At 38.6% G+C, this 12,743-nt stretch overlaps 1 protein-coding gene across 1 annotated transcript in view; it reads right to left on the reverse strand.

Moving 5' to 3' along the window:
* Positions 1 to 2,940: 2,940 nt before the first annotated feature.
* itga9 (integrin, alpha 9) overlaps positions 2,941 to 12,743 on the reverse strand; it is a 65,515-nt gene continuing 55,712 nt past the window's right edge. Inside the window, exons 24-28 of the mRNA XM_072677517.1 lie at positions 10,556 to 10,681; positions 10,186 to 10,305; positions 9,236 to 9,331; positions 8,028 to 8,147; positions 2,941 to 5,099 (exon numbers count right to left, since the gene is read on the reverse strand). Coding sequence (XP_072533618.1) covers positions 5,001 to 5,099; positions 8,028 to 8,147; positions 9,236 to 9,331; positions 10,186 to 10,305; positions 10,556 to 10,681 — 561 coding nt within the window. The 3' untranslated portion in view covers positions 2,941 to 5,000. The remainder of the gene's footprint in view (positions 5,100 to 8,027; positions 8,148 to 9,235; positions 9,332 to 10,185; positions 10,306 to 10,555; positions 10,682 to 12,743) is intronic.

Below are 12,743 nucleotides of genomic sequence, written 5' to 3' on the forward strand. Positions count from 1 at the left end.
TTTGTATTATTTGTCTTATTATTTATAGGGACATTGTTTATTTGGTGCAAAACCCCCCCCCACACACACACACACCTTTGTCAGCATATGAACTTGAGTGACATCCCATTCTTGATCTTTAGGGTTTAATATGATGCCGGTCCACCGTTGGCTTCAACTCTTCTGGGAAGGCTTTCCACAAGGTTTAGAAGTGTTTATGGGAATTTTCGAGAATTCTTCCACATTTGTGAGGTCAGACACTGAGTTGGGAACATGAAATTGACCAAAATCTCTTTATGCTGAAAGCTAGATAGATGAAGATAGATGCTGGTGTTCTCAGGGTGCGCCCGTGTCCGTGTTACCTTCTGACTCTCTCCTTTTAATTATGCTGTGATAATCAGACCTGCCGGAGTCGTCAGACATACCCTGATGCTGATGCTCAACATTCTCTGCCCTCCATAAAATTCCTCTTAGAACTAACTTTTCTCTTTTTACCTTCTTCGAGTAAATGGCCACCCAGCCTGACCTGCTGGAAGATTGCCTGCTGAGGTCCCCTCTACCTGCGTCTAACCAGCTGCCACCTACCAGTCCGGCCAGCGGGTCCCCCCCAACCCGCCACCACCCATGGCTCATCGCCTGCCGCTGCTGCCTGTTTGGTGGCCGTGCTGAAACCTAGATGGACTCGTGTCTGTCTGACACTATTAATATCACCACTATTAACTTTCTGTTGTATCTGCTTTGGTCATTTTTATCATTAATGTTTAAATAGTCAGTCTTGTAAGTCTTGGTTCCTCCCAAGGTTTCTTCCTCCTGCTCTGAGGGAGTTTTTCCTTGCCACTGTCGCCGTTGGCTTGCTCACAGGGGTCTTTGACCCTTCATGTTATTTCTTCTTTCTTCTCTGTCTCTGTCCTTTATTAAGTACTAATTATGTAAAGCTGCTTTGTGACGACAACAGTTGTAAAAAGCGCTATACAAATAAATTTGACTTGACTTGACTTGACATTAAGAGTTCCTTTCACTGGGGGTTAAGGGGCTAACTCCTGAAAAACAACCCTACACCATAATCCCCCCTCCACCAAACTTTACACTTGGCACAATGCAGTCAGACAAGTATTGTTCTCCTGGCAACCGCCAAACCCTGACTTGACATAGAATTGCCAGATGGAGAAGCGTGATTCGTCATTCCTCTAGAGTCCAGTGGCGATGTGCTTCATACCACTGAATCTGACGCTTTGCATTGCACTTGGTGATTTAAGGCTTGAATGCAGCTGCTCGGCCATAGAAACCCATTCCATGAAGCTCTCAATGCACTATTCTTGTGCTAATCTGAATGCCACATGAAATTTGGAGGTCTGTAATGATTGACTCTGCAGACATCTGCACAATATGCGGCTCAGCATCAGCTGACCCAGCTCTGTCATTTTACGTGGCCTACCAATTCGTGACTGAGTTGCTGTTGTTCCCAATCGCTTCCACTTTGTTAGAAAACCACTGACAGTTGACTGTGGAATATTTAGTAGCGAGGACATTTCATGACTGGACTTGTTGCACTGGTGGCATGGAATTGACTTAACTTGCTTTTATTTTTTTTTTATAAATAATGGAATCAAAATCCTTATTTACGCATTTACTCCTTACTCATTTCTTATAGGTATTAAAGCTGATTGAACAAAATGTTACAAATCTTTTTTAGCTTGTGTAGATTTGAATTATTCCAAAATGTATACGTCAGGAAACTTACACTAGTCCATACACTAGTTCAAAATAAGCTGCTGTAAAATGTTGAAATATGACTTCAATAAAATAAAATATTGACTATCCAAATTTTTATTTCTGGACATTCTTATGGTCTCTGAATTTTGCTCTTGTACTGTATAACATTGTTAACTGACCTTGATGCTACAGCAGCCATGTTCTTGGAAGCTTTGGCCACAGCATGGGCAGCAACCTCCAGCTGGGTGAACTGTTCAGGCTCATCCTCACTCTCAGACAGCAGCTTGAGGTAACACAGGTGAGTGGCAAGAGGGGCCATAACTTGCTCTATTGAGCTGGTCTTTATCAAGCCAGGTACTGTTGATGCCATCACTTACAAGAAAAACATTTGAGCATTTTAGTCTAAAATACATACACTATCACTATATACAGTATAATCAAAGCAGCAGTTTTCAGATGAAAATTCAGACAGAGAAACTCAAAACATTAAAATGAAATAATCTTTACCCAAGGATATAGATTGAGGACATAGATGTGTTGTCTCTCTGGTAAAGACAGCTTTTAAAGGTAACTGAACTAGTATGGAGTTAATTATTATAAGATGACTCATAACCAGGAACTCCATGTTGACTTTCAAAAATGTGTAAATTGACAAATAATGAAAAATAATGCAAAGTTCCATAATTACCTGGTGTTGTAGCAGCGCTTTGCAGCTAACTGTAACATTGCAGGAATAAATAAATAATGCAGTTCATTTGCTGGAGGGCTGTAGTTGGTTCTCTTGTATCTAATGGCAACTAGTGTCATCTGATTCAAAGATCTCATTAAATATAAATGATTATCCACAGCATTTAAATGTAATCTAAATACTGATGATATACCCTGTTAAAAATCAACTGTGCTACACAAGAAAAAAAAAGTAGTGTACATGTAAAATGTCAATGTTTGGTGGTTAGAACCAATGGGTTGGCTATTTTGGACCCTGTTAATATGTAGTTTTGGAATAAATTATGATTTAGTTCTAATGACAATACTTTGTAGAAGTATTCTGCAACAGAAACCAAAAATGTACCCCAAGGGGTTTTATATTACTGTCAATATTTGTTTAATAATAATAATAATAATAATAATAATAATAATTGTCTGACCTGTTGGCACAAGTGTACATTACTTTTAAAAGCACTAGAGGGAGCCATCATTACAAGAATGGCTATCTTACAACACTCCAGAGGCACACAACAAAACATATCTGATTGTGAAATTTAATTTTAAAATGGGAAAAATCAATAGATAAATATACAACTTGCACATTAGCTTGTACAACAAACATTAATCTCAATGCATTTACAAAAATCTGTGACAGTAGTTTATTCAAAATAAGTGATACTGGTGATACTGCTGAAAACACTCACAGTTATTTTACACTTATAATGTCAAGTATTTCTCTCTCCGATACAAGCCTGCGCAAATAACTAAGCCAGGTCCAGAGGAGAAATGTGAATTTGTGTTTGCCATGCCAGTGACATAATAGGTCAAATATACAAGCTATTTTCTGCATGTGAATCTTTTAGATAACAGTAAAGTCAAAGAATCTTAATGGTAAGCAGTGAAATAACTTTGATATAAAACAGCTTTGGTATAAAACATGGTGTCATTTATCAGTTAAAATACCTAAAATACAGTATCAACCTTCAGTGAATTACACAGCTATTAAACATTACCTTGATTTCACTAAACCAGATGGCAAATACAAAATTTCAAGTGTGTAAAGAATATACTTTTGGTCTCATTTCCTTTCAGAGAGATGAACTGTAAATAAGGCATGTTCTAGTGCTAAAACTAGATCGATGTGTGATAATGGTAATAGCTTTGACTTTAGGAAATGCTGGCTAAAGCAACTACTCATGAGTATAGGTGTGATTAGAGTTGCAGTTGCTCAGTGGGTTAGACCTCAACACTATAAACCAGAAAATAGTGGTTTACTTTGTATTCTTGCATTTTCTGTTTCCGTGTGTTTTGTTGAAACACTTTTCCCAACTTGCACTTTTCCTCTGCATTCAAATTAAGACTGTCTTTAAACAGTACACCAATACTTTAAACAACAACGTACTGTAAACCTCTGATCATGAGTGTGGCTATGCTTTGTAACAGATGTAAGTTCTGAGGGAGCTATTGCATTCCAAAGTGTTGACTTAAAACAGCCTTTTCCCATAAGCCCCAGAGAGTGAGCTTAGGCCCAGTGCTGAAGTGCAGCACATTCTCACCTATTTTTAGGTGCAATGTTTGAACATTTTGAGACTATTGACAGTAGGATTCTCAAATTCATCCCTTTAATTAACATCTCCAATGGACTTTATTGAACTTGCAGATCTATTAAAAACAAAGAAATAATAACAAATAAAAAAGGCAGCTGTGGAGCATGAGCTGAACTTTGGCATTGTTGTATAGTTGTACTCCATGGCAACTAAAGTAACCTTTGTCTTTTCTCACTTTCAGAAAATTGGATGGAAAAACAAAACTTGAACTCAGAATTCTTTATCAAATTGCTTACCATCCAGTGCAATGTGCAGGATGATGACAGACTCTGAAATTGATAACTTGTGTTGATGAGAACCCCACTGTTTTTTCCTTTGAGAATTATATTGATGTAACTAACTGGTGAACACAACTGCATGTTTATATATTTTGGCAAACCAGACGAGGAGTTAAACAAAGAAAGAGGTACCACCCCTAATTTAAAGACACTTCTGTCTTGTTACACTTCATATGAAATGCTTCCATTTTTGAACATTCCATTCTTGAGCATTGTTCTGTAAAAATGAAGATCTGAATGAAGAGCATCAACTCTTCAGCATGTAACAGTCATCAGTGCTTTCAAAATCAACATGTCTGAAGGCCAAAAAAAGACCTTCTGAAGCATCTATACATCATGGAATACATGTAAAAAAAATAGATCTTTGCATTTAATCAGCGCCCTGAGGGTATTTATTGTCTGCTAGTTTTGACACGTTATTCATACTCTTCTGAGGAAGTCTCCTTTCCTCTCTTTCCATCTCTCCAGGCTGGTTGGCAGGAGGCCACCTCAACTGGGATCAATGGAATTTTACTATTGAGTCTTCTCTGGTGGGACGCACTGTCACCTTAAATGTCAGTTTAATCACCACCAGTAGAAAAAAAGTGTCAAACCTCCGAAAAATTTGGAGAATATTCTTCTCTTCCACATATGGAAGACTGGAGGGTATGGGTCTTAGGGCATGGCCATAGTGAAGGCAGCAGCTTATTGGCTCTTCTATAAACACTTCCAGCTCTCATTGGCTTTTCTGGACCCAGTCCCAGCTCTCATCACTGTCTTTTCTGTTCTTTTCTGCCTCAATGATCTCTCTGTAACGCCGTCTGAAAAAGCCCATCTGCAAAACAGAAAGTTGCAGCATGTCAGCACATTGGCCATGTACATTTGGCTAACAGGACAGATGGACAGACTTTTCCCTTCCGACAAAAGGGACAGAGCAGTTCCTATCTGATGAAAAACACATCCTGTCTTGATAAGTAGTTAACCTAAAGGAAAACATATGTTTTTACTAGAAAACTTTCCATAAGCCTACTAACAAACAGGTCACAAACAGATGGGCAGACATTCTTCTTTAGGGTTTTCTGATGAAAAGCGGAAATGATGGTTCCTGGAGAAGTCACCCAGGTCCTGCAGAAGCAAAGCAGCCCTAGACCATCACATTTCCACCATCATGTTTTACACTTGGTAAGATGTTCATATGGTGGAATGCACTGTTAGCTTTATGCCAGATGTAACGGGATGTCTTCCAAAAAAGTTCCACCTTAGTCTTCTCAGTCCACAAAATATTATCCCAAACGTCTTGGGGGTCATCTAAATGTTCTTTTTCTTGTCAAATATGAGATCCTTTGTGTTCTTTTTGGACAGCAGTGGATACAGCTCTTTCATGGATGCCATTTTTGTCCAGAGTCTGTCTTATTGTGCACAATGACCAAGTGAGGCAAGGGAGGCCTGCAAGGTTTTATGTAATCCCCTGGATGAATCAAAGCTCTCTTGCTTCTCAATGTTGCTATTAATTTGCAATGATACAGCATAGAAATATGGTTTGAGAATTTCCTGAATCTATAGTCTGCTCTTATTGTTACATTGTATGTGACTCATATCTGGAGTTGCAAGGCTATGAAGACAGGTCAAAATACTTGTCACTGCCTCTCGCTGTGTCCATTGTGGTGGAATGATTTGGATGAATGTACTGACACTGTGACATCCAATATCAGTTTCTGTGAGAACATCTGTGTTTAAATCAGGAATTAAATACAATAGTGACAAGCCCTGGGTCAATGCTAGACAGATGTGTTGGCCTAAGGAGGACTTAGAGGAACTAGAGACTGGACGGAACAAAGCAAACAAGACAACATTAAACAAAAACAAAAAATCAAAGTAGTCAAAACAGCTAGGTGAGTAGTATGATGTCGGCCAAAAACCCATCAGCTGTGTGAAATTGCCTGCAGGGCATTACCAACTACAAGTAGCCAAGCTTGCTGACAATGGGGGGTGAACTACTGCAGAAGCTCAGAAAACACACTCCACCACCAGCTCCAATTCACATCTCATTCAAACCACAACACAAACATAGGCACCTCTCACCCCAACTCTGACTCTCCTAGCCAACCATCTAGCCTGCCTTGAAGATCAGAAATGCTGCCAGACTTGTGAACTGCACATAAACCTTCATATACTTTTTGTATAGCATATAGTAAAACTATTTGTATTTCCCTCTAAACGTTTTATAAGTATGCATGTGTGCGTGAGAATTACAGTGTATGTGTGATAAAACTCAGGTATGTTAGTTTAAGTGTAGCCAATTATTACAATCACAGAGATAATTTACTGGTCAGAAATAGACTTGAAATGTTAGGCTGACCTGCTGCTTCAACAAACAAATAAGCATACCATGGGTGGAAAAAAACAAATAGAAAATAATGGAACATATTTCACAACCATTATTTATCTTGCAATGTATCAGACTTTGTCCAGCTCCCTGAAAGTACCTTGGATCTGCATACCAAACATTTGATGTAAGTTTGGTGTAAGTTCAACCTGTATTTTTGGATTCTGCGGTCAAAAAGATAAGTATAGGAACGGAGGTACTTTAAAAAACAGTAAGTGCCAGTGCAGTAACGATGATGTTCCTCACTGGGTGACATGGTGGATTTGTCTTTGCTTTGAGTGCTGTTTATTGATCCAGACCTCTGCTCTCCTCAGGCATTTCCTGAACAGAGCATTGCTGGACATGTGCAGCTCTTGTAAAAGGGGTTTGTTTTGGCAGATTCTGGGTCTTGGGGAATGGGAGGGAAATATATCCCTGTACCAGCATTCCAAAGTTTCATTGTGGTATTCCCAGTGGAAAACCGAAGAGTGAAAAAAAAACTAAAAGAACGATATAAGAAGGAATGAAATGGGCCTCCTGAAATCAATTTGATTGCCACTTCCTTTTGGAGACTGAGCTTCCTGGCATGGGGGTATGTTGTAAATTATCATCAGAACTGAGTTTTGTCCTTTTCATGGTCCTTTAAGGCAGGCTGGGTGCTTTCAATTAGCCCCTCTAGCTATCAGCCCAAGAAAAGCAGCCGTTTATAACAAGAGTGTGTGAACAAGAGACTGAACTACACACAGGGCACGTGACACTAAGGGGGTGAAAGACTCTTAATGTCTTAATGTTAATGGACGTAGACTGGGATATGCTGGAAGAATGTTAACAAAATAAATCAAGTTAGAGACAAATGATATGGATCAAATATACTGACAATGTACTACTTTAGTACAAGTATCAATACAAAGTATTAGACTGAGACACTTAGATTAACCCAATCACAACAGAATGCCTAATGCATTTAATTGTCTGTCAGATTTTTTTGACTACTTTTGATGTAGCTACTAACTTCATTTCCAAAGTTTCTTAAACTATGTATCCAAGGTCTTAAACTATGACTCAACTAGCACATGAGTCATACAGTACATTTGAAAATGAGACATAATTGATACACAGCTGCTTCGCTTGTTCTCTTGGCAGAAGATATTGGAAGCTGATCCAAACTTTACTTAGGATGTTACTCTCTCCAGAGTTCTGTTCATTAGTAGGTGTCTTTACTAGACAAGCCAAGACCACTCTTATCTACTTGCTAAACTGTTACCTGACAGTGGCCATTTCAGACAGCCAACCATATGAACATACAGGGTTTCTAGGTTAGGTATGGGTAAAACAATGCAGAATTCACAAACTTGATAACTGTTAGACATTCAGATTTCAGACAGATTATTACAGTACCTTCCAGAGCAGCACAGCTAGCAAGAGGAAGATGAGGATTCCCACCAGCAGGCTGATGGCGATAATCCAACCCACCACATAACCTCTGGGCTCCTGACTGTGCAGTGCCTCAAACACCAGCTGCAAGTTAAAACAAAGGGATTAGACATACACAAATACAGACAGACACACATACTCACATACACACTCCATAGACAAGGTGTTATGTGTTAGACCAGAAGGCCATCATAATCACAGGCAGTCCTATAAACATACTAAGAAACCATTTCTCTTCACCCAAGAATCTAATATCCATTAGAAATGGTCCGAAATTATCTGGAAAAACATTAAGGTGTTTTTGTATGACACTGACAATATAGAATGTTTGCACTAGAAAGTTTGACAAAAGGCCTAAACGAGTCCTCATGGAAAGGGTGAAGAAAACTAATGATTGGTTTGAGAGAGACGGACAGATGTAGAGAGATGGAAATTCAACAGAAGCCTTCTTCCAGCATGTACACCCAAGCACACATGTAGATGTACAAACGTAACCTCAGAAGTCTACAACACATTAACAAAAATATGACTTTAAATGTGGCATGAAAAGCCAAACTGCCTGAACCAAGCAGACAATGCAGATAAATCTCCTTATTACATTTGTCTCAGAAATGACTGCAGTGGTCACTAATTCACTACATCTGTAGGAAAAGGGGCAAGACTTAATCCTTTTTATTGAAGTAAAGGAAGGAAAATACCTTTTTGGCAGAGACATGGCAAAACACTGGCTAATGTCTAATTTATAGTCCCATCCTGAATTAGCTTAGGTCTGGTGGAGCATGGAGGTCAACTGGTCAAGACTGGGGCAGCAACCCAATCAGCTAAGAGCTGTGTGGCAAGATGAGCCTTGCTCAAAGACACTGTCACCTACACAATTACATTGTCTCATGTTCTACTGGGACTGCCAATCAGCCTATATGAGGAGAGTTGAAGGAAAAAAAAACACATGAACTATTGTCCAGACCTCATCTACCCATATTCTCAGCTGCTCCTACAGTCAGTGAATGGATAATTTCATTTTACTCAGAGCACAAGAGGGTGTCTGGGGCTATGGGTCATGATCCAGGATTAAAATTCTAAGCAATAGCTTTTTCCTCAATGTCATGCCAAGTAACTTGGCAACTCTCATATATATTTGTATGTTTGAATAAAAGTAGTGGCCTAATACTCACAGAAATGTCCTCTGGTAGGCCACTTGACACCTCCATAGCCCGGTGGTCCACTTGAACATGACCTCGTGTCACAAACTGAATGACTGAGGAACTGTCCTGTTCAGAACACAAATGAAACTTCAGACATGTTTGCACATTAAATCCATTTTGTGACTTTCTTTCTAGATGTGTTTGCGAAAAACTTCACAACATGAATATTAAGTTTGCGAAGGCTGACTTGATGTTGCTCTTTGATTTCTTCTTTTTAAGAATTTTTCCATTAATTTAAGTTTTCATTCTGCTCCTGTTTTGACTGTCAAGCTAAAATCACCAAATGTATCTCACCATTCTCTCCTGAGAACCATTTATTTTGATGCTGAATTTTTAAGTTAGTCTCATCAGCTTTTGACCCAATTAACATGCACATTTTACTAGTAATCTAATTAACCTATCTATATCTATATTATCTATAGCATCTATCTAACTATCCTTTCATCTTTCCTATATCCTTTCAGAGAACCTCTTTTAATTTGGTACAGCTTGTATATTTGAGCCACAGCTATCTAACCTGGTTAAAACATTCAGCTGTTGCTACTGAGCACATAAGTTCATACTGATAGCACAATATAATTTTGCTACTTTCTGACATTTTGAGTTATTTGTAAAAGGACTCATCATTTAAACCAAGGCCTTAACTGCATTTCATAATGACAATACACTAATTTCCCTCAGCCACCATTTCTACTGAATAAAAGGCTATACACTTTTACACTCAATGAACTCCCACATCCTTATGTTATCTTTTTATTTAAATGGACTTGAGCAAGCCAATCAAAACATGTGTACATTAAGGTCCTTAAGTGTATCTCAAGACCTTAAGGCTGTTGGGAAAACACTTTTTTTGGTTGTGGTTGCATTGATAATTTCTTTAAATTACAAGACATTGTCATTCAGATAAAAAATGATCTTACTCTTGTCAGTATTTCAGTGTTCAGTAGCACTTGCACATCTATACTTGTAGCTTCTTCTTTAGCTTGTGATCCCAGGCTACAGGAGATAGTTAGACAGGCCCTCCCAGGTCTGTCACAGTCCTGCAAATCACCAACCCCTTTACCACCAATTATATACACATCACTGCACACATAAACAGATACTAATAACACATGTTAATTCAATAAGGCAGGTCACTGTGCACTATGGTGTATTTGGCTTATACACACAATAAAAAAGTAATTTCGTATTCTCCGTTATATGCACAGAAAAGCAGATTGGGCTTGAAAAGCATTCATCCTAACATAAATGTTCAAATCTACTCTAAAAGAAACTGTATTCATTACTTACCAAGACCTTCCTGCCCGACTTAGTAAAGAAGGCAAAGATGGTGTGAAAAATGCTCTCTCTATCTTGAGGAATGGTGCACGGTGTGGGGTTCCTGTGCCATGTACAGTTCCCTCGACCTTCGGCCACCTGTAGGAGAAACACGAGAGTACACTATGAAAAGCTGCATACGTTGCAATTTTTTTGAGCAGTTATTTTTGTGAAATAGGAGCTTTTTAATACTTTGATCAATGGTTATATCAGTAATTAGATTTTCTACAGGTAAATAATCGAATGTATTCATGTTTTTACAGTCAGAAAATATTAATACAGGGATGATGCACAAGAAGGGGTGCAAATAAGGAAGGTTTGGTCTATAAATACATTTGATGTGTCCTACCAGTCTGATCTAATGTACTATGATGATCATGACCATTACACATTTTTGTTCCCCAAAGTACAAACATTGTAAATGTACCCTCAAAGAACTGTGTACCATAAATGTACACTACATTACATTTCCCAGTGAATAGCTATATTAGTACCTTCTTAGTTTAGTTTAGTTTAAAGGTACTGTAGCTGTACCCTTGAAGGTACCACCACAGTACCATCTCAATGACAGTTTGGTCCTTTCTGAGAGTGTAGCTGATAAAGAACTGAAGGAAGTTCCATCTCAGTAGGAGTTTAGGAGCCCCTCCTTAACAGGTTTCCCTATATGGAGTGATTTATTGCCTAACCTCTAGCCCGTTTCACTGACCCCAGGGAGCCTCCCCAAATACTGCTTTTTACCTCATCCTCTCCAGCCAGAAAAAGGCCCAGTATGAGGATGTATCCCATGGCCTCCCTTTGTTTTACTCTCACACCAGTGCACTACGTTGTTCTCATAGGACGTTTTTACAACTGCCCTCAAGAGTATCTTTTAGAAGGGTTCCCTCGACAACAATCCAACAACCAAGGGAGCTCTCTTAACCACTCAGCAGCATGTCGATTTAAAACATCTCCTAACCCCTGGCCAGTGTGTGGCCTCAGTGACGAACAGAAGCAAACGGCCCCGAATGTTGATGTAAAAATACCCTGTGCGGTTTCAGCAGGTTGATGAAGTGGAATGCCTCCACACATGCATTTGCAATCAAGTTTGGTGTTTGTCTTGTGTGAACAACATTCCTTGGCTGGGCAGTGCCTTGGAACCTGGGAGCGCTGCTACTGTAGTAATAATTTACTTTAGTACTCATGTAATAACAGTGATGGACCATGAAGGCAAAAATCTAAACAAATAAAGCAAAAAGTTAAAACCCTATTAATTAATTAACCCCCATAATAACTTACGGTTTCATAATATATCCCATCATAATCTAAAAATATACCTGCATTGGCAGTATCCTTGGAAATAGCCTGAAGAAAACGTTTGAGACCTTAGACCACTCCTTGTCCAGGATTATCACTGCCCTGCACATTTTATATTTTTCCCTGATGTCAGCACAGTTAATGCAAATTAATTAATTAAATAAATAAATAAAGTATTTTCTAAGTTGAACTGGGCTTATATACATTATTAAATTATTACTTACTAAGAAAATGTGTTGTGACATGAGTGCAGTTAGTCAGCTACTGTACACAGGTAGAGTGAACCAAGCCTTAGCAGATATAGAGCTGCCTGAGCTGCCTGATCCCTAACTAAGTAATGCCATATGAAGTGGACCGGTACAGAAACTAATTCTATTAACAAGCCGAACTCCAGTCTTAGATACCAATAAGACCAAGCAAGAGGTTAAGGAAACATCTTACGAAAGGTGGTGTTGTGTTACTCCATTCAACAATAAAAGTTGCTATGAGACAAAATGTGATATTACCAGAGGTAGCTACAAAAACACAGAGAATCTCTCCTTTATATTAACTGTAAACCCAAGGCTAAAGACTTTGCTAAGCTTTTCAAGTCCTCCAAACAGCACAGATAAGGCAGTGTGCAAGCATAACCGACCAAGATAATAAACATACTTCTATACTGTGTACTTGGTTGATGAGCAAAAATGCTAATTACTGGGGGAGGGTAATATTAAACTGTACCTATGTTTGTAAAGACAAATGAACAGGCCAGGTCCTCTAACATATTTTTTTTACAGACAGAAAACATATTTTTAACAGATTTTTAACAAATCTGTGATGACGGATGTAGTTAAACTACAGTATTAAATGTCAACAATTAAGTTAGAAT

This window comes from Salminus brasiliensis, chromosome 4 (genome assembly GCF_030463535.1).
Source record: "Salminus brasiliensis chromosome 4, fSalBra1.hap2, whole genome shotgun sequence".
Classification (NCBI taxonomy): domain Eukaryota; kingdom Metazoa; phylum Chordata; class Actinopteri; order Characiformes; family Bryconidae; genus Salminus; species Salminus brasiliensis.